The sequence below is a fragment of the Pristis pectinata genome, chromosome 10 (assembly GCF_009764475.1).
Source record: "Pristis pectinata isolate sPriPec2 chromosome 10, sPriPec2.1.pri, whole genome shotgun sequence".
In the NCBI taxonomy this organism is placed as follows: Eukaryota; Metazoa; Chordata; class Chondrichthyes; order Rhinopristiformes; family Pristidae; genus Pristis; species Pristis pectinata.
Window position 1 is genome coordinate 57,755,739 of NC_067414.1, and position 23,358 is coordinate 57,779,096.

Genomic DNA, 23,358 nt, shown 5'->3' on the forward strand with positions numbered 1-23,358 from the left:
GTGAGCTAATATAATGTGCAATGATTTGAAATGAAGGGCTTTTAAAAACCTCTTGCTGAAATGCTGGTGATTTACATCTGATTGCAAAAATGCACATTTAGTCTGCAAGCACAGAAAATGTTCAGAATACTTAGCACATCAGGCAGGTTCTCTGGAGGGAGAAATAGAATTAATGTCTCAGAGCTGAAAAATTACCTCAATTTCTCTCCCTGCATATGCTGTCTGACTTGTTGGGTATTTCGGCCATTTTTTTTGCTTTTATTTCAGAATTCCAGCATCTGTGGTAATTAGGGCAATTTTTTCCAGTAATCACATTATTTGCAGCTTTTAGCACCATCAATATTTAGATTTAATCAATTTGCAGATTGTGACGCTTCTACTTAGAATGATTTACCTCTCCAAGTCCATAATAATAACAGAGCTGGAATCTTATCTAATGGATGCTGCACAAGTCCTGGCTGTGTGTGGCTTCCTAAATGATATTGAATATCAGGTTCACCTTGGTTACTTCTGTTTCAGGTGGCTACTTTGCTCACAGTTTGGCCATCATGACAGATGCAGCTCACTTACTGACGGACTTTGGCAGCATGCTAGTTAGCCTTTTCTCTCTTTGGATTTCTACACGACCAGCAACAAAAACTATGAACTTTGGTTGGCATAGGTCAGGTAGGGGAATTTTTCTTCACTGTGTACTTATAACTAATAGACATTTATTAAGTCTTTAAATAGTTAGGTAATGCAAAGGAAGAACAAAGGTCAGGTTTGATAATTCTCATTTCTACTTAGCTTGTTAAATATTTGGCAATAATAACTACGTTGCTTTTCTTTATGCAGTTCCCCAAACTATGCTATCTACATTAGCAGTTTTTGTTGAATCCATTTACTCTATGCTGAAAAACCTCAATGATATATTTATAATCATATTTTTCACTAATACCTGTTCCTTAAAATCATCGGCCAGAACTTGCCTACCAGTGGAGAGCTCCTGATCTAAGTGGTAAGTATGAACGTGCAAATTCATTGTAGTTAACCTACACAGTGTCTTGCATTACATCAGGAAACTAGATAGAAATTCTCAATGAAACAGCTGCTGCCAGACCTATGAAAAATTTTGATCGTCTCTGAACATTCATAAACATTCATAACCAATTAAAACCAAACAAAAGAAAGTGGAACAATATGAATAATTAGAAAAATAAACAAAAACTAAAGCATTTATAAATCCTTCCAAACAATTAAGATTGGTTGCGTAAACTCTATTAATTCAAAACTGTTTAAATAACCCAAGGCTTACCTTTCTCCGTTATAGTCATCCCTTCAAGTCACTCCCCTGTCACTCCTCCATTCCTGTAGAAGGTCTGAGCTGGCATAGGTGGGCAGATACTCCAGCACGCAGAGAAGGGTGTTCAAAACTTTTGCATTAACTTGAGTAGAGAAATTGAAGCTCTTCTGCACAAAATCCCAAGAAAACCCAGCCTAATATGTTTAGAAGACCACCCTTGGTCAAACATCTTGGCTGAAGATTTCACTGAAGACACTAAATGCTGTTTATTGTGGATAATGTGATATATTTTAATTTTAGTTGCCACATTTGAACTAACTGTTTATGGGTCATATAGATAAATGCATAAATACATCAAGTAATACAAAATGTAAACTTAAATCTATGTCAATATATAATACCATGTTAATACTGTTTGAGGGAGATCATTTTTAGATGTGGTATTTTCTGGCAGAGAAATTGTCCTTTTTAAATATGTACAGAAAAGAAGAGTTGTGTTTTTATGCAAGTCTCTTTCAGGATGTTTCAAAAGCTTTACGGTCAATGAAGAGTTTTAGAAATGTCCTCACTGTTGTAATGTAGGATCCCAGCAGCCAATTTGTGCTGACCAAGTTCCCACAAACTATAATGTGAAAATGGCCAACTAATCTGTTTTTTCAGAAATCTTGTTAAGGAATAAAAATTGGCCAGGACACTAGTGGCATCCCTCCCATTCTTCTTTAAAATAACGCCACCTTTTCCATCCACTTGGGAGATCAGACAGGGCCTTGGTTTAATGCCTAGTCTGAAAGACAGTGTCTCTGATATTGTCAGTGTCAAAGTCTGCTGCATCTGTTAAGGCACTTAAAAAATCATATTTTTGGGGATCTGGCCTTCGCCAGCAAGGCCAGCATTTATTGCCCATTCCTAACTGCCCTTGAGAATGTGATGGTGAGGTGTCTTCTCCAACCACTGGAATCCTTCTGGCGAAGATACTCCCCACAGTGCTATTGGGTAGAGAGTTTAAGAATTTAGACCCCATGATGACAGAGGACCAGTGATATCTTTCCAAGTTTGTATGATGTGTGACTTGGAGGGGAAGCTGCAGGTGGTGGTGTGTCTATGCATCCACTGCCATTCCTAAGTGATAGAAGTTGCTAGTTTGGGAGGTGCTGACAGAGTAGCCTGGGCAAATAACAGCGGTACATTTTGTAGCAGATAAACACTGCAGCCACTGTGTGCCGGTAGTGGAAGGAATTAATGTTTAGAGGTAGCAAAAGGAGCTTGCTTTGTCCTGGATGGTGTTGAGCTTTCTGAGGGTTGCTAGAGCTGCACTCATCTTGGCAAGTGGGAGAGTATTCCATCAGATAATTAAAAGTCTTTGGGGTGTCAGATGGTGACTCACTTACTGCAGTATACCCAACTTCTGACTAGCTCTTATAGCCAATGTATTTATATGTCTGATCAATTGTTACTTCCAGGATGTTGATTGTGGGGGAATCCGTGAGAGTAGTGCTGATGTTGCAATGTGCTTTATATCATAGGTAACTGATAGCGATCATTTCCAGACTGGTAGCGATAGGCCTTTAAAGAATGACCTATTAGTTATTTTTAAACATTAATTTATCCAGACACAGCACATGGGCTTTATTAGGAATGCAATTTTATATCTCATTCATAAATGCTCTTAGAAGGTGGTGATTTGTTGTCTTGTTGCAGTCCCATGTGGCATAGGTGCTGTTCAGTAGGAGAATTTCAGGGCTTTGATCCAATGATAATGGTAATAATAGTGATGTGTTCTCAGTTCAGAATGAGGTGAACTTTGGAGGAGACTTTGGAGATGATCATTCCCATGCACCTTCCTCCTACCACATAACAGATTTAAGTTTTATTCTCATTATTGCACAAAGTATTGTTCTATTCTTTATGAATTCTACTTGTTTAATCACCATTTAATTCCTATAAGTAAGTTAGTCAATTAAATTATATTGACACAGTATTCTTACAGAATTTTAATAATAGTCACCTCTAGAGTGTGTGGGAGAAAAATAGACTCCAGTTGGTACTAATGGTCATCGATTGTGCAAGATTTAATGGATGTTGCTCATGGCCATGATCTTGTGAAATTACTGTTGTAGCAATCTGTAGATTTTTAGCCCAATTAACTTAATGCCACTGCCCACCTTTCACCTGGAGGCAATTACTCATTTGTGTAAAATATTTCTTCTGCAGAGTTCTGTTGATTTTCATTTAGATTATATTACTGAATTAATGATTTAATAGACCATGTGATGTATATTTCTGAATTGTTATTTTTAGTTGCTGCTTGAATCTTGATTCAAGCGTCACATTTCTTGTAAACCAGCTCTGCATTCACCATGAACGAAGAAAACTAAAGAGACGTCAATTTATATAGGTCATGACACTCACACTCATTGTGCCAGCAGTGTTTGTTGGTAGTGTGGCAATGCACATTAGCTATTTTTTTCAAAGCCCTGAATTTTCAAGTTTATTATTGTGAAAGGAAAAACAATCCTTTTTAATAGCGCATCTTTGGTAAAATGTAAAAGATCATCTAAAATTACAATGTCATCAACTTGTAAAACATTTTAAAACAAAATTAATGGAATTTTAACTCAGATATTTTGCTATGCAGAAAAACCAATTAACATGGGAGCTTTGAATTTATTTTCTAATGCACTTTGCTTTGTAATGACTAGTAGTTCATCAAAAACATGGAAGTTAATGGAAAATTAGTTTGATTATTATCTTAAATTGGCAAAAAATTGCAATATTGTGCAAAATGTTGTAGAAAACTTTTCATAATTATATAAGGACTGACTTCTCAAGTTCTCTCCCACAGTGACTGGATATTGTACACTAATTGGCTCTGTCATTCAGGCAGGCTTAAGGACGACTGGTATAGAATGAAAATACAGGAACAGTAAAGGTAGCTTCTCAGAAGAAGGCATGAACTAGAATTTTTTTCAGGGGACCATACTACAGCTCAGAAATCTGAAAATCTACACCTTTTTTTCTGTAAGAACATCCACAAACACATCAAATAATATTAAGATATATTCTTAATGCACAGCACTGAATCATTCCTGTGTCAGATATGCTTATGCCATTTTTAAAACAAAATGTTGTATTCTCTGAAAATATTGGGGTTCTACTCATTTTGAGGCCAAAAAATGGGTGTGACAAGCCTTTTCTGTGTCCATTCCCAAACTGGATTGGGGCATTTTATCTAGAGATCTGACCAAAACATCCATTAGGTCACTTGCAGGTGCTTATTGTGGATAACACCCAGTTAAGATTTGGGTTTGGATTTTGGGCAGCCTGCCCTCTGAACACCACCTTGGAAAGTCAGCCTTTACTACTTATATGTTTTTATTTCTGACAATAATCATTATGGTTGCCCTCACTGTATGATAGCAATAACAAAGATGTTAATACATTCTATGAAACATTTAAGGAACTCAGCAGGCCAGGAAGCATCTGTGGAGAAAAGCAGGTTGTCAACATTTTGGGTCAGGACCCTTCTTCAGGACCTGACCTGAAACATTGACCGCCTGCTTTTCTCCACGGATGTTGCCTGGCCTGCTGAGTTCCTCCAGCATCATCATGCTTTTCATCTAGATTCCAGCATCTGCAGTCCTTTGTTTCTCTATGAAACACTTAACTTTGCTAAAAAAAATTGAATGAAATATAAAAAAAATGCCCCACCTCTTAAATATTTTTGAATTATTATATTGCTTCATGATTCACATGGTTATTGTTTTTTGTTTATATGTTCTTTAAATTTGGGATCTTAATACATATTCTTCCTGGAATGATAACAACTTGCATTGCTATACCATCTGTAGAAATATAGGTCTTTATGTAATGCTTTGGACAAGGAACCTGGAAGAAAAACCAAAGAAATATCAGAAATGATCAAAACTGAACCAGAGAATTCTGAGTCCAATTAAATTGAATCTCTGCTTGTTTAGCTTGGAAATATTTTCACTTGAGCAACTCAGAATCATACCTGGATCTATCAAGGAACCCCAATACAATTAAAAATATGAGGCACACTATTGCAAGGGTCAGAGGGTGGAGAATTGGTGTGGTGCTTACTCTGAGCAACAGAATTTGGGTCAGTAACTGTTCCTGTCTGGATTACATTCCATTGTAGCACTGTAAAGTGTGATGGTCTTTCATTCCTCCCCCTTCACTGTTTAGGAAGGTGTGTAAGGCTATTCCAATATTTTCCCATGTATTTCTTGTGAGATTGTAAAGGATATCTCACCAGCTCTCTTCAGAATGTTTACAAATATATTGTCTATCTTCTCTTTGGCCGTTTGTGCCCATGCAATCTACTTAGATGCCCAAATGGCTAAAAGTTCTGTTCAGAGGATTGCATGTAATACTGGCCACCAAGACTTCAGAGATAGTCAAGCATTAAATTTGGGGTACAGGAGAGTGTATTGTGGAGGGTCATGGCTGTCTCGTGACAACACTGTCGGAAGACACACCACTGTCAATCAAGGTATGGCTCCACCCCACCCATCCGGGCACACTTGACCATTGGTCCCTTTAAGCACCTTTGTACCTGGCCTTGGGTCATTGGCCTGTCTGAACTACCTGGGTTGGACCCCCCCCCAGCCCTCCAGCACTATAAAGAGTGCCGCATGTGCTAGGTTCTTGCTCTTTTGTCTCCGAGGGATGCCTTGTTGGTAAGCTGTGTACTGAAATTAGTTAAAATCCCTGGGAGCATAGAGCCGTGCCTGCACTGAGTCAAGGGGTGGCGGGTAGCGTATTGCTTTTCCTTGATTGTTTGTACCCAGTTCGTGGTGTGTGTGTGTGTGTGTGTGTGTGTGTGTGTGTGTGTGTGTGTGTGTGTGTGTGTGTGTGTGTGTGTGTGTATTTTACCCTTGTTGCGATTTTCCAATGCTCACTATCACCGGTGCGCGCGCGTGTGTGTGTTGTTCCTGTTACCCTTTCCCCGCATTTACCTTTGTAAATAAATCATTTAACTCTAAGGCTGTGTTTGGAGCCCTTTACTTGGAGACCTCGAACTTGTCTCACAACATTGAGGCAGTTTAATTTTGCCCTTAGGTTCTCCCATTTTGAGGCAAGACAACTTGGGCTTGCCACAAAGTTTCAAAGAGATCTTATAGAAGTATATAAAGTTATTATTAAAATGGAAAAGATAACCTTGGAATTTTACTTTTGGTTGTAGTAGGGGAGGACAGAGAACACAGATCAAACAACAGTAAGGTAAGTTTTGAAATGTTATTCTGCTAGGAAGACCTTTCTCAGCAAGTCCTGGTAAATCCTGGCTACTTTATGTATAAGTAGTGGCACAATGGCATGACCACATCACAAGCAAAAAGAGAATTCCTTTTCTTTAAACCACTAAACTAAGATTGTAAAGCTCAAGTTTGAAGAGGGGACTGAGAATTCTGTCAGTCTCATTACAAGTTCCACTGCTTATTTGGATTCATTCACAGCTGGAATTTAACTAATGAGATAATTGTTACAACAATGTGTCAACGAGGCACTCGCCAGCAGCTAGATATTTCCTGCTGAGCAATAGCTTTGTTACTGGATATATATGGTATGCACATTTTCGTCAAGGGAGCCTGTAACAATAACATTACTTTAAATCTAAATGTGTTAACCCTACTATTTAAGAAAGGAAGGCGAGAGAAAATGGGGATGCAGGGTTTTGACCCGAAATGTTGACAATTCCTTTCCTCCCACAGGTGCTGCTTGACCTGCTGAGTTTCTCCAGCAGATTGTTTGTTACTGAGAGAAAATAGGAAACTGCAGAGCAGACAGTTTGAAATCAATGGCATGGAAATGCTGGAATTTATTATCAAGGATGGAGTAATGGGGCACTAAGAGATTAAGAATAGGACTGGGCATGGTCAACGTTGATTTATGAAAGGGAAGTCAGGTTTAACAAAGCTGTTGGAACTTTTGAAGATTGTAACAGACAAAACAGATAAGGGCAAACTAAATGATTTAGTGTATTTGGACTTTTATATGGCCTTTGATAGGCACCACACAAAAAATTAATTAAACAAAGTGCAAGTGCACAGTAGTGGGGTAATTTACTGGTGTGGTTTAAGGATTTGTTAACTAACAAACAACAGGGTTGGAATAAATTGGTTATTGTCAGACCAAGAGGCTGTGGTACATGGAGTGTCACAAGGATTGATGCTGGGGCCCTGGCTGTTCACAATCAATATCAATAATTTGGATGAGAGAATATAGAACATAGAACAGTACAGGCCCTTTGGCTCACGATGTTGTGCCAACCTATATAAACCTACCCCACAATCAATCTAACCCTTCCCTCCTACACAGCCCATAACCCTCCATTTTTCTTACATCCATGTGCCTATCTAAGAGTCTTTTAGATGTCCCTATTGTATCAGGCTCTACCACCACCCTGGCAGTGCATTCCAGGCACCCACCACTCTCTGTGTGTAAAAAAAACATCTCCCCTAAACTTTCCTCCACTCACCTTAAATGAATGTCCTTTGGTATTAGCCATTGCTGCCCTGGGAAAAAGCTGGTGACTGTCCACTCTATCTATCCCTCTCATAATCTTAGACGCCTCCATCAAGTTGCCTCCCATCCTGCGTCGCTCCAAAGGGAAAAGCCCTAGCTCGCTAAACCTTTCTTCATAAGGCGCACGTTCTCTAGTCCAGGCAGCATCCTGGTAAATCTCCTCTGCACCGTCTCTAAAGCTTCCACATCCTTCCTATAATGAAGCGACCAGACCTGAACGCAGGACTCTAGTTGTGGTCTAACCAGAGTTTTATAGAGCTACAACTTAATATTTAAGCAAGTATAATATTTCTAATAATTTAAAGCAAAAAACTGTAGATGTTGGAAATCTGAACTAAAAACAGAAAATGCTGTAAATACCCAGCAGGTAAAGTAGAAGACACTGAGAGAAAAATAGAATTAATGTTTCAAGTCAATGACCTTTCATCGTAATCTTGCATCAAAATCCAGTTGGATCTTCTTACCACTGGATCAAGATCTCACGCTGTCAAGTCTGGGGGTAGCTGGTGTGTGGTGACCATCCTCCTTTAAAAGAAGTCGTTCATAAGCAACTTACTCTCTTCAATATGAAGTTTGGAACTTGGGTAGTTCCAACAGAGTGACAGACCTGAATGCCTCTCTCACATTGTAGCCCAGAAACTCGGATGCTTTGACATTGGCAACAGTGCTTTGAGAAAGACACACCAGGCAGGAGATGGCCAGCTCAAAGAAGGAAGTGGCTGGAATGCAAACAGAAGAGAAGCACCATTTTCACATGTGGTGTTTTCATCAAGAATGAGCTACTCTGGTGCTTCAATGATGGGCACCTCAGAGCTCTGGAGAGTTATCAGCAATCCTGTCTCCAAAATATCCTCCAAATCAACTGGCAGGATGAGAATGCCATTGTCCTCTCCTAAACTGATATCCTCAGCATTGAGGCCCCACTTCCACTAAATTCTATTCAATACTGCCCTAACTTTTGTTCAGGGTGCTCAGGTAAAATTGGGCTAATCGGATAACTGGAACTTCAGGTGGGTGAAATTGTTGCATTGTAACCATGTGAACATATTATCTTGCTTGTATGAAATCCTCTGCACTTATTTTAAACATTATAAAGGTAATATCCCTCCTAAAATAATTCACCTAATTGTTTTAAAATATTTCGTTATAAATATTTGAGACAATAGGTCATTTAATTGTATATTATTCGATATTATTTCTACATTTTCACTGCAAATCCAGAAGTAGAAATATAAAGGATCAGTAAAATACCAAGAGACTGCCTTGTTCTAATGTATGTATCTTTTTTTTTGCTTTGTGTCACAGAGATTCTAGGAGCTTTTCTCTCTGTACTGTCAATCTGGGCAGTGACAGCAGTGTTGGTCTACCTTGCTATCCAGCGACTGATCAGCAAAGACTTTGAAATTGAAAGCCATGTAATGCTTATTACATCTGGCTGTGCAATAGGAGTCAATATCATGTAAGCAATTTTAATGTTTATTTGAACATTTTAAGCACACAATATTTGATTTCTGAGTTCCAACAAAAAATGCATAAAAACTGTTGCCAAGAGGAAATGCAAACTATAATCTAAAATTATGAAATTGATCAAATTGGTGAAATTTAATGGCTTTGCTTTTACATAAACTTGTTTTTACATTCAGTTGTCCCTTTGCTCATTTTTCAAAATTAACACGTCAAGAAAATGATGAAAACCGTAAGCAGTTGCAATTAAATATTAATTAGTAAAACAAGTCAGTTAACAAATGTTAATTTTAAAAAAACTGCAGGTACCGAAAATCAGAAAGAGAAACAGAAAATGCTGGAAACAATCAGCAGGTCAGACAGCATCTGTGAAAAAAGAGAAACAGAATTAATGTTTCAGGGCAAAGACCCTTTGTCGGAACATTTTCTGCTTTTGTCTTGGGTAACAAATATAACTGCTTACTTTATTGATTGTGCTGTAGGTTTTCTATGTTTCTATGTCATGGGGCCAAATAGTGGCACCATTGCAAAGGTACTCAAAGCTTCTGATATCTCACCTCTTCTTCAGATGAAACGAAATAGTGCTGATATTGCTATTGGTTTATTGTTATCACATGTACCGAGATACAGTGAAAAACCTAGTTTTGCAAGCTATCCATACAGATCATTTCAAAACATAAGTACTTTGAGGTAGCTAAAGGGAAAAATAATAGCAGAATTCAGAATATAGTGTTACAGTTACAGAGTAAGTGCAGTGCAGGTAGGCAATAAGGTGCAGGGTCCAATACAAGGTAGATCGTGAGGTTAAGAGTCCATCTTTAATGTACAAGAGGTCCATTCAAGAGTCTTATAACAGCGGGATAGAAGCTGGGTGGTGTATGTTTTCAAGCTTTTGTATCCTTTGCCCCATGGGAGGAGGGAGAAGATAGAAAGTCTGGTGTGGGAGGGGTCTAATTATGTTTGCTGCTTTTCTGAGGCAGCGAGAAGTGTAGACTTCTTGCGATCTTGGGCAGAGCATTTGCCATACCAAGCTGAGATGCATCCGGATAGGATACTTTCAATGTTGCATCTATATAAATAGGTGAGGGTCAACGGGGCCAGGTGCCGATGTGCTTCCTTGGCCATAGTGTCTACATGGTTGGACCAGGACATGCTATTGGTGCTGTTTACATCAGGAACTTGAGACATTATTTTAAAAATAGTGGCATCTTAATCAAGTCTGTATCTTTCTTAGCTGGCATCCACTGATGCATGCTGATGCAGAGGCCTCAGGATAGAAATCGGAAAACGAATTTATTTTCTTTTCCTCTCTAGTCTGAAGGGCTAAGACTAATCTAAGTGTGTTTACTGAGATCAGCTAATCAAATGCTCCCAGAACCTTCACCAGCTCATTACCACGTCACAAATTTCCCAGTAAACCATAAGGAGAAACTCTAAAATAAACCTCTTTCTGAAAATGATTTGCCACTTTAGAACCTCAGCTAGATGTGATCCACAATTGAAAAAGGTTTGAGTGTTTCAACCAGAAAGCATAATTAACTAGAAGAAACATCTTTTAACCATGGCTTGTCTTTACTTGTTCAGTGCATTCAGTTTAAATTTTCTTTATAGCTTTTGGAACATGTAAACACCCAAAACATTTGGCTTGCCAATGTATTTTCAATCTAGCTTCAGCAGGAGTAGGCAACAATAACTAGAAAATACTAGGCCAGGCTCAGTAATGCATGAGGAGTGGCACAGCTGCTGAGGGGTACAAGGGTGCCAGATGTATGGATAATCAGGGACACTCATTTAAGGTGTCTGGCAAAAGAATCAGAGGTAACATGAGGATAAAAAATGTTCATGCGGTATGATGCTATTACCTACATTGCATTACTTAACTATCAAAAAGTATTTGGATAAAAGGGAAAGCTTACAGGGCATGGGGATAAAACGGGAAGGTGGATTAATTCAATAATTCTTACAAATTGCCTGCACAGGCATAATAGGCCAAATTACCTCATCCTGCATTATTGAACAGCAACAACTTCTATTTATATAGGGCCTTTAACATAGAGAAGCTACCTAGGGTGCTTCATGGGAGTGCTAGCAAACAAAATTTGACACCAAGCCAGAAAAGGAGATATTAAGGGAGATGACCAAAAGTTTGGTCAGAGATGTAGGTTTTAAGGAGAATTTTAACTGAAAAAGGCTTCAGCCTGAGGACTAGAATTCCAATCTTGAACCTCTGACTCTATGAAAGAGATGTGGAGAAGCAGAGAAGTTCAGGGCTGGAATTCCAGCTTCAGTCTAAAGCACAGAGGATCATATAGACATATAGCACAGAAGCAGGCCTTTTGGTCCATCATCTCTATGCTGACTATCAAGTGGCTATCAATACTAATCACATTTACCAGCACTTAGTCTTTAGCCTTCTCTGCCTTGGTAATTCAAATGCTTCTTAAATGTTGTGAGAATCTGTGTTTTCATGACTACCTTTGGCTGTGTGTTCCATATTCCAACCACCCTCAGAGTTTAAAAAAAATTCTTCCTTTGATTCTATCTAAACCTCACATAAACTTTGATTATATATTACATAAATATTATTATTAAATAAGTTATAAAATAAATATTATAATGTAAATATTACATAAACAATCATAAACTCTTACCTTGCACCTATACCCTCTGGTTTTGTTATGGGAAGTGCTTTTTACTATCTATCCTATTCATGCCCCTTATAATTTTGCACACCTCTATCAGACACCCCCAGCTGCCACTGCTCAAAGAAAGTAAACCCAGCCAATCCAGTCTTGCTCCATCCTAGGCAACATCTTGATGAACCTCCTCTGCACCCTCTCCAGTGCTGTCAGGTCCTTTCTAAATGTGGAAACCCAGAGCTGTACGCAGTTTTCCAGCTATGGCCTAATCAACATTTTATAACATTGTACCATAACCCCCTTGTTCTTATATGCCATGTCCTTTGCTAATGAAAGTGAAGATCCCTTATACCTTCATCACGTTATGTACCTGCACTGCCATCTTCAGGGATTCTTGACTTGTATATCTAGGTCCTTATGTTGCTCAATAATTCCTAAGGCCCTACCATTCTTAGTGATAATGGATTGATTTTAGATAGTAGAGGCAGGTACAATTACAATGTTTAAATGACATTTGGATAGCTACATGGATTAAAAAAAAGGTTTAGGGGATATAGGCCAAACACAGACAACTTGCCATAATATTCTACGAATCTCTACAAGTCAGAATTGGAGGATCATAGGTATTTCAGAGGTTTATTTAGAAGCTACAGAGAAAGTGGGGAGCATGAGCATGGAAGGGTTTGAAGTCAAAGATGAGAATTGTTTAATTAGAAGCCAGTGCAGCTCAGCAAGTACAGGGATGATAGGTGGACAGGACCTATTGTAGATTAGGACACGGAAATTAAACTGAAGTTAACCTTGTTGGATAATTAAGTCCAATAGTTAAAAGGCAAGGATGTGGATATTGGTAGCAAATGAACTGAGGCAGGGAAGGAGTTGAACATGATGGAGGTGGAAATTGACATCTTTCAGATGCCGTGGATGTACTGTCAAAGGCTTCCCTCAGGGTCAAGTATGATGTCAAAGCTACCAATAGTCTGCTTGAGTTTTGGACAGATGATTCTAAGAATAATTAACGTTTTATAAATTTTAGCTGTAATACAATCAGTTTAAAGTTAAAGCATGACTGATGTGTGCTTACCATATGACTCTATTTCAAAAATTAGAACCAAGTTGTTTGCTTTATCCAATACAAGATGTTTTCATAAACCTGTCACAAATTATTGTAATATTTAACAATATAAATTTTAGCATTACAAATTAAATACAAATTCAATAAAAATGATTCAACAAATTATACAGAAAATCTTTCTGTATTTAGTTCTGTAGATTGATCTATTTGAATTATTGTTTGTTTTAATATACAATGTTTCTAACAGAAGAAGAATACTTACATGTTGAGCATGTTTCTGTATGATATGTTTGAAAGCATCTTACAACCAGTGAGATATATTTCATCATTGGCTTTAGATGTATGAAATGCAGTTGCTAATTTGAACACAGCTGATTCCCACAAACATTAATTCAATCACAATCAGATGATGTGTCTTGATGATGTTGATAGAGGGATAAATATTGGCCTGACGACAGGCAATAATTCACTAGTTCCTCTTTAAAATAGTAACATGGGATTTTTTATGTCCACTTGAGAGAACAGCTCAGGCCTTGGCTTAACATCTCATCAGAAAGATGTGACTCACTCCACCATAGACTATTGTGTGAACCTAGACTTTCAGGCTCTGGAGTGGGACCCTGGAACTTGGTAAAAATGCTGAGCTAACATGATAAGTAGCTCAAAATCACAAACTATAATCACTCAGTAGGCTGGTGTATACATAACGCAATAACCTTTGAATTTGACACATCATTGAAATTATGTGTGGGGTGTGAAAGCTTCAAGAACTAAAATAACTCAAAATTTAATCCACAGTCCTTGAAAATAAAATGAATCTGATAAGATTTCTTCCAATCATTTATGTTGCAGAATGGCTGTCATACTCCATCAATCAAACCCTTTCCACAGCCACAGCCGTCACTATGCAGCTGGTTATGAGGAGTTAGAAAACAGCAGAGTTGATGAAAACTCTTCTCAGCCAAACCAGCTGGGAAACACCAGTGTGAGAGCAGCCTTCATACATGTCATTGGAGATTTGTTCCAGAGTATTGGAGTGTTTGTGGCAGCCACTGTCATCTTCTTTAAGGTTTCTGCTTTTTTAAATATTGTTTTAATATTGCACATTAATTATATGAGTTTATTCCACTAAGCATACATTGTGATAGATGCCCCAAAATAATATTGTTTGATGGTAAATGTAGTTCACGGAGTTAATGGTGATTGCATTCACTTCAACTTCGTCTGTGCTATTTTAATGGTTAATAACTGATGTTAATCATTAATGCCTTTCTCAAACTGGCACTCAAAAGAATTTCCATGGAATTATAAGATATACAACACAGAAACAAGCCATTCAGCCCAACCTGTCATGTAGACTTTTTTGCTCCACTCAACTCCTTCCTCAGCAGATTTGTTCCTTTCTCTCTTATATGCATATCTAACCTTCTCAGTTCATCTCAGCTTTTTGCCTTGACTATTCAAGTGCTACCATATTTTATGTTTATATCATTTTTTGGTCAAGAGTTTATTTCTGAATTCGAATTTTGATTTCTTGGTCACTAATGTTGGCTTCTTTGGTGTAATTTTTCCTACAAGCAGAAAAACTCTGTCCATTCTTATCTAAACATTTGGGAATTTTAAACTTCTATGGGATCACCTGTCAGTCAGAAGACAGACTCAGTCTGTTGTTCCTGATAAAATCTACAATCTCACGTTCCCAGTAATGTCTGTGTAAATTTGCTTTTGCTTCCTCTCAATGAGCTTTTTATAATGTAGCAAACAATGTTGTACACAGTGTCCTCTAACCAAATTTCAATATGATTTTAGTATAACTTCTCAATTTCTCAGTTCTATATCTCTGGAAATTAACAGGTACAAGTTCTCTTAATTTATTTGCAATTGTCCTCAGTATTGGTCTCCTCTTCCCTACTGCAATTTTACGTTATCCACAAAATTTCAGTGATCAAATTAACCATTGCATTTACACTACAGCAAGTCGAATTACAATATATTGTTTCTTTAAATCCTTAATTCCTCTGGACAATAGCATTTAAATTTTGGTATTTTCATATAAATCAGTCAAAACTGGTGTACATGTCTAAAAACAAGTTATCAAAAGGGCTAGTGAAATAGCAGACCTTATCTGAAGGGGGCTGGAATTTAAGAGTGATACTATATGATAAATACAGATAAACTCCCTCCCGTAGTGGACAAACCTAGAACAAAGATTAGCAAGTTAAAATCAGGCCTTTTGGGGAATGAAATGATTATGTTCTTGTTCCATGTGTTGTAGCAATATGAAAGTATTTGCACCATACACAGGGCAAGGGAGAGAAAAACAATATAATAAACCTGAGGCAGAGCTGTGAGGCTGAATTGAACTCCAGATTTTGTTGCCCCACCAAGAAGGCACTTGAGCTAGGAAATGGGCAACACTACTGATATTTGTCCAAAGGATTAGCTGGTAACTGCATAGATTTGCAGTCCAACAAAAGGGGTAAGAGAATACAAGATAGAGGTTTCAGAGAGTAAAATAGAGGTGAACTCACAGAGTGACATTGTTTGGGCTCCAACTGATTGGGCTGGTTGTTCTGACTCCACCACTAACTTAAGTCTCTTTGAAAGTAAGATGAAAACCAACTATGGTAATTTTTATAGACTGGAAGGGAAGGATCTGGATTACAGAGTACTACAGTTGTGGAGATAGAGAATGCATACGTGATGCTTATCAAAAATGATCTTGATTTTGGAATGGTGCCCGTGGATGGTCATGAAACAAACATAACATCATTTTAGAGAAAAGAGGGTCTTGGAAAATAGTTAAACAAACCATAGACTGCTGTTAATTGTAGGGAAAACAATCCATTACCAAGGAAGAGGCTGCTGAACACTTAAAAAAAACATAATATGATTAGACAGAACCCATGTGGTTTTATAACAAGGAATAATGTTTGACAAATCTAACTAACTTTTTAAATGACGTAGCAGAGTGAAATAAAAACAATTTTACAATTTTTGCATGCATGCACTATGTTCATTCTTTGTTTTTCATTTTCAGCCTGCTTATAAAATTGCAGATCCTATCTCTACATTCTTCTTTTCCATTTTTGTTCTGGGTACCACTATTACTATTTTAAAGGACGTCTTCCGTGTACTAATGGAAGGTAGGACTTATTTCAATGCAATTTGTTTAAAAATATATTATTCATTCATTAACCACATCAGATCTTCAATGATAATGAGACATTAAGTATACCATCAATTGTCTATTTACCTTTGAAATATAGCAGTCATTTGTGTTTACCTCATTGAATAATATGTGGTTGAAATATTATGCTCATAGAATACAAGCACAAAGGCCTAGAATTTCATTTGCTTGCAAATTGGAGCATTATTCATGGGCTGTAGGGATCTCTGGCTTGGCCAGCATTCATTGCCTGCCAATGCCCTGAATTGAGTGTCTTGCCTGACAGATAAAAGTCAACCACAATGCTGGGTCACCTATAGGCCAGACTGAGTGAGGAACACGGATTTCTTTTAATATGGAGATTAGTGAACCAGGTGATTTTTTTTTCTGACAATCCAGTATTTTTATAGTTATCATTACTGACATTAACTTTTTATCCAGATTTTTTGAATTATTTGTATTTAAATTCTTCAGCTGTCATTTGTGGATTTGAAAGTGTTTCCAGATCATTGGTCCAAGCCTCTCTCTGCATACTATCCAAGTAACTTAGCTGCAACACTTGAAGTGTATACACAATGCTATTAAAGACTGTGATCCTAGAACAACAGTCTGCCATTACATTTTGGGGGTCACAAGTGACCAGAAACGCAACTTGACCAGCCACATAAGTACCATGGCTACAAGAGCAGATCAGAGAATGGGTACCATGTAACAAGTGACTCATCTCCTGACACCCCAAGATCTTTCTCCTATCTACTAGGCTCAGTTCAGGAGCATGATGGAGTACTCTTTGCTTGCCTGGATGAGTACAACTCCAGCAACTGAAAAGAAGTTCAACTCCATCCAGGACAAAGCAGCTTATTTGATTGGTATCTCATCTACCATTCAACACGTTCATTCCCTACACCATTAGGGTACAGTGTTTACCATATACAAAATGTACTAGTTATTTACCTCCTTTTGATAGCACCCTCAAACTTGTGACCACTATTAATGAATGACAAGGACAGCACCATCTGCAGATTCCCTGTTATGTCAGTCACCATCCTGACTTGGAAATAAATTTCCGATCCTTCACTTTCACCGGGGTCTAAGTCCAGATAAGCCCCACCCAATAGCACTGTGGAAGTCAACCTGTCAGAAGGACAACAGTGGTTCAAGAAAGAGGCTCATCATCATCTTGTCAAGGGCAATTCGGGTTGGACAATAAATGCTGGCCTTATTAGAGATTATTAGGTTTATTATCACTGACGTATGTCGTGAAATTTGTTGTTCTGTGGCAGCAGTACAGTGCAAGACATAAAGACATAACAATAAGTTACAAAAATAAATAAATAGTGCAAAAGAGGATTAATGAGGTAGTGTTCATGGATTGTTCAGAAAGCTGATGGCGGAGGGGAAGAAGCTGTTCCTGAAACATTGAGTGTGGGTCTTCAGGCTCCTTACCTTCTCCACAATGGTAGGAACGTGAAGGGGGCATGTCCTGGGTACTCATATACTGGGAAATTAATAAAATATGTGTCAAGACAATCTAAATTAGAAGTAACCTTTTAAATGTTCATATCCAAACAAATCTAAAGTCTGGACTATTGTCCATCTCTGATTGTCCTTGACAATGTGGTAATGAATTGCCTTCTTGGACTGCTGCCATTCTTCTGGTGCTATTGGGTAGGGAGATCTAGGATTTAGACTCTGAGATCTAAGCACTGACAGCTGAAATAAAGGAATGTCTCACACTATATCCTCACAAACTGTAAGTGCTGTCCAAATTGTGAAGAACAATAGAATCCTATTTTAAGCTAGTGGCTCGGTTATCATGAAAACTGCTATTGTGCCAAATTTTGCAACCTGCTGCAGGCAGAAATTGCCTTTTCTCCACTGCAGTTTCAGAAGGATAAGGATATTTTTGATTTACTTTTCTCATGAAAAACTTACAGTAGGAAATTTCTTTTCCAATTTGAATAAATCTTCTGTTCTAAAATAACACAATAGAACATAACCTACTGTTCATGCATAGGTACCCCTAAAGGCCTGGACTTTAATTCAGTGAAGGAAGTTCTTCTTTCTGTTAGAGGAGTGAAAGCTGTTCACAATCTCCAGCTCTGGGCCCTGACATTGAACCAGCCTCTGCTATCTGTTCATATTGCCATAGGTGAGTAATTATATTTACCAAGTATCATTTGATATCTTTCTATTTAGATCTGAAATATTTTTTCCACTGTGCGATCCTTTCAGTGTTCATTACTGCTGTTTTATTATGTTATTCATTTTTCTTGCAAATGTGGCTTGCGAAGAGATGCACACTCAGATCAACACAGGGAAAGGATGTTCTAGAAGTCCAGATCAGATTGGGGATAATAAGGAATGTTAGACATCTGGGCAAATGGGTGTAAGGCAGTGGTCTAACTCAAAATTTCTCTCAATTGACTATTTAGGACCAAAAAGATGGACTTTCTTCTGTATCAACAGTATCACCAATGGCATAATCTGTCAGAAAAACTACAGCTGCAATTTTTTTTAAATGAACTGTCTCTAAAGAAAACAAAATAAATAATGAATAAATGTTTATATCCATGGCTCATCTCTATAAAGCTTTTCTGATAATGATATTGTTGCTATTACAGAGGAGAATGCAGATGCTCAAGCTGTGCTGAAGGAAGCCACTGAAATCCTTCGAAGCAAGTTTTCCTTCCACACTACAACAATCCAAGTTGAAAAGTTCTCAGAGGACATGTTAGACTGCAGCCAGTGTCAAGATCCAAAAGACTGAGATATTCAAATTCAAGATCCCAGGAGGTGCCATTTGTTGTTGTGTTGTACATCTGTCTCTGTATTTTACATGATTTCCAAAAATCTAGCACCGCTTCCAAGGGCATTGAAATACACAATTTGAGTATAGGACTTAAACTCTCTCTGCAAAGCAAAAACTCAGTGGAAGTGTATCAAAAAATGGACAGATAGGCCAAATTATTTTTGATTGAGTAGAAACCTCCCTGGCCCAAGACCAAATGAATTTACTTTTGATATTTCAGGGGTGGGGGGGTCAATACAGAACTAGGTGTAGTTTAATAATTCATGATAAGTAATATTTGGCCTGGATTTTCCTGAAAGACACTTGTTGCTCTATGTACAACCACAGGCGTTTCCCTCCATAAGTATCAGGAAACACAGGACTTTGAAACCCTGTGTGCACAGATCTGTCATGACCTCTCTGAGAGCTGTTCATCAGGAGTTTCCAATGGAGTGCTGAAGTTGGGCTGCTCATGGAATCCAGTGGCAGAGTGCCAATTTCCTGAACTTTTCCAGCAATCACATTGAGAAAACTGCCCCAGACCTATGCTAGGGCTAACCAAGTCATCAGTTCTCTGACTCTGTATATTTCAAAGGAGAGGGATGGCTATAAGAGAGTAAAGTACACTTCAGGTGGTTAGTTTGACTTTGTTATAATTTTGTCTAATTTAACTTTTGAATATTGTTATTAATTTTTAATACTTGTTAAAGTGGAATATCTGTGAATAACACAGCCATCCTTTTTATCTGACAGCTGGGTAAGCCTGGGGACATGACTTAACCAGTTGTCAATATGTTTTTATGAAGAAAACTTGTTGCAGCCTTGCCACATGAGGTCATTTACAACCATCATGCCTTGTGCTACACTGGGTCTCTCTAACCAGGTTGGAACTGGCCTCATCTGGAAGTTGCTGCTTCAAGATCTGCTCACAGTGAACATAAACACACCAGGGGATGGAGTGATGAGTGTGGGCAACTTGCCGCTGCCAGGAAATTCCAGGCCTAGTTTATTGGGCACAACTGAGGGGACCCTATAGTCAGAATTAAAGGTTCCTCCAGCATTTTGTGTGTGTTGAGTCAAAATTTAAAAAAATTGGCTACCTGAACTAAAGCAGCAATATCCAAGACAAAGGGACTCAAAGGTTCTTGTTTTGTTCATGATTCAATTTCAGTCTTTGCTTGAATCATCTCACTTTCAAAAGTAACTTTTGAGGTATTCTCCTACATAAATAGGATCTGATTGAGTTTGTTCATCTTAAAAAATATACATCATAGACTTTCAAGTATTGTTGGCTATAATCCGAACAAAGTTGTTATAGTTTTAAATACCTTTTTTGGGTTGGAGTTCAATTCTGCTCTTGGGCGGTATGAACTGGGTGCAGGGAATGATTGGAATTGGACCCTGGGTTATCCAGTGAGTAATTGAGGGAGGTTTTGTTGTCTGTGGTGTCTTCCCAAGAAGTTTGTGTCATTTGAGATTCCTATATGGAACACCAATTTTGTTGTCAAGAAGTCCTTACAGAAATGATGTGTAATGAGAAAAGGTAATGGGAGGGGTTTAAATAGATATAGGATATGTTTACATCATTTTGAAGAATATTATCTTTTAATCCCTTTTCAACTGAGGGATTAGAGTGAGCAAGCAGAAATTTAAAAATAATTTTTTTTATGGATTTGAAGGTTTACAAGTTGGGGAAATGGAGGTTTCTGTTGCCAGATCCTCAAAAACTCACAATATACCTTCACTGGTAGGTACGTACTGAAGGGCTTAGAGAAAGGCATTTCTTATTAGAGTGACAGACAGCTTGGGCAAGTTCCAAATGTGGAGAAACAGACACATGAAAATGTCCTCTTGGACAAGCAATAGGATGGGGCAGTGAGGAACATTATTGTTTCTCATGGCTTCACATGAACGTTGGTTCATGTTTTACTGATTGAGACCAAGCCAAGGAACCCTGAGTAGTCCAAGCCATTTCTTGGTCTTCTCAGAGTAGCCCAGCCTCAGGAAGGATTCCTATAACAAGAGTCAGCTGACTGATCAACATCTGAAAACAGCATGGCATCTGTTGCGACAGCCAAACAGGAGTGCTGGAATTACCCAACCCAATATCAGGTCACATGACTTCCACTCACCTTTGGGGAAAGGGACATGGTCTCAAAAAACTGCATATTCATGGTCCATTTTTCCACGCAGGAATGGGTTTCAGTTTTTATGCCAATACATCAAATCTTGAACAGACAGACACTGACCTGGATAGCAGCACATAGTTGCTACTTACACTGTATATGTTATTACAGGTCACAGACTTGTGGTTTTTAAAATTCATAGTCTCTTAAGTAACTTAACTGGCGTATCTGAACCTTTCAACCAGATCACATGAAGTCTGATTAGTGATAGATCAGAGACCAGTCAAATGCAAACAAACCTGAAGATTATTGCAGTTGAGTCACATTCAAGTTTCAGAGCAAAATAAAACAAGCAGTATGGCTGCAATTTGAAACAATTCCTTAAATTGGCAGTATTGTTCCCTTTTCTCTCTGTCAAACTCTCCTTAGGATTTTAAACGTTTCTTTTGAGAGCTGAAGAGCTCTGTTCTTATTACCTTTTCCAAGTGTGTATCGATATGTAATCTTGCAATAAATGCCAGAACTCATAGTCTCTATCTCGAGAGTAATCACAGCCAAGTTTGATCCCTTTCTCATAAGTGTCCACACACTGATTTGGAGCAAACAGAATCTAGACTTATTTTCCCTCCTTTCTGAGCGTATGACTTTAACCTGTGTCATCCTAGTGGTTTCAAACAATAAGCAGCAATGAAAACTCAAATCATCTTCCTGATCCAGCACAACACGGATTTTCAACTCACTGAACCAGCACTCAGTTTTGGCACAATACATATCACAGACCTCAATACCATTTTTAGACAAACCCAGGTCAACAATCTACAATCTAAAATAAAACTTAAATCTAGTTTTGTTTGCATTAACCTAGAGATACTTTGTAAACAAAACTGAAGGATTTGATTTGCATTCCTCAGTGATTAGTATTTTATTCTCTTCTGTTATATTTGTCATACTATTAAATTGTTTATAATATAATAGAGGTCTTATCATTAGAGTCATAGAGAGATAGAACATGGAAATGGACAGTACAGCATATACTGGGACGACTAAGTTATTTGCAATAGCTAGGGGAAAAAGGACACTAAACTGCATCACAAAATTCATCAGGCTCCTGATGAGCTTTCTGGATGATGTCCTACTTCTACATTTTTCCAAATCAGATTAACCATAGAATTTACTATGATTCTATTTCTTGGTTCAAGAAAATAAATTATCCAAGCTGTACTTTAAAATTTGCTCCATGAAATTGACATCAAATAATGGCACAAGACAGCCTGAATTTTACCTGTGCTGGCAGCAAAGCTGTTGGCAACGGATCACTGCATCACACAAATGTGATTGACACTGATGTTCCTTGGTAGTAAACCTTTTCCTGCTTCCTTGTTACAATAATGATCTGCCAAAAGTCTGCACTCATTTGGAAGTCTATTTATAGACAGATAACACTGCTTTTAATCCAAAATCCCCAAAGAATATGATTGAATGATACTGAATTTAGAAAAATAACCTTTGACAAATTACCTCCAGTTATTGTCTTACCAAGGCTAATTATTCTGTAGTGTTTAGTTGAGAATAGTGGACCAAAACAGGAATTTAAGGATGCACTTTGACAGTAGGTTTTATTTAAAGGAATGTTGAATTTAAAAGTGCAGTTATACTGGTACTTTTGAGGTTTCCAGTTTGCAGCAACACTTAAGTGACCATTTAACACAAAAAAATTCCTGATCCAGGATGAATGGTTTGAGATCCCTGAGGGATGTCATCTTACATCATCTGGCCTCAATGCACATGAAACCTCATTTACATGTGTCTACAGCTCTGCTGTTGAAATAAAGCTACAGGGATTACTTTAGTATTGGGAATGGGGTTGGGAATGGGGGGGTGGGGTAGGTATGGGGGGAAAGAAGAGGCTGGTTCAAGAATAAGACTCCTTCATGATCCAAACTACTGAAGTGCCAAAATGTAAAAGTGCCTTAAGGGTAGCCACAGTGGAAATCTATGGGTCTCAGAACAACTGCAGCAGTCGTATAAACATTTATATGAATAGAGTTTTATGCAGCTCAGTTTTCAATAAGGTCTGGGCAGCTTCTTACTTGAATGGATGGTCACTCAAATTTTAGCCATATACTGCATATATTTTTGGAATCCACCTCTTCAAATGAATCCTTGTAATAATGCATGTACTGTTGTGCCTTTGTATACCTGTGGATTTTCATATACCTCCTGGTGATAAACCATTGCAAAAGATATTTGTGCTCAGTAGACCATA

At 38.0% G+C, this 23,358-nt stretch overlaps 1 protein-coding gene across 3 annotated transcripts in view; it reads left to right on the forward strand.

Moving 5' to 3' along the window:
* The window catches only part of slc30a2 (solute carrier family 30 member 2), a 46,751-nt gene extending 23,809 nt beyond the window's left edge, over positions 1 to 22,942 (forward strand). For all 3 annotated transcript variants that reach the window (XM_052024481.1, XM_052024480.1, XM_052024482.1), the window contains exons 3-8: positions 520 to 666; positions 9,134 to 9,287; positions 13,859 to 14,075; positions 16,047 to 16,152; positions 18,193 to 18,327; positions 18,800 to 22,942. In XM_052024481.1, coding sequence (XP_051880441.1) covers positions 520 to 666; positions 9,134 to 9,287; positions 13,859 to 14,075; positions 16,047 to 16,152; positions 18,193 to 18,327; positions 18,800 to 18,945 — 905 coding nt within the window. In that variant the 3' untranslated portion in view covers positions 18,946 to 22,942. The remainder of the gene's footprint in view (positions 1 to 519; positions 667 to 9,133; positions 9,288 to 13,858; positions 14,076 to 16,046; positions 16,153 to 18,192; positions 18,328 to 18,799) is intronic.
* The last annotated feature ends 416 nt before the right edge of the window (positions 22,943 to 23,358 follow it).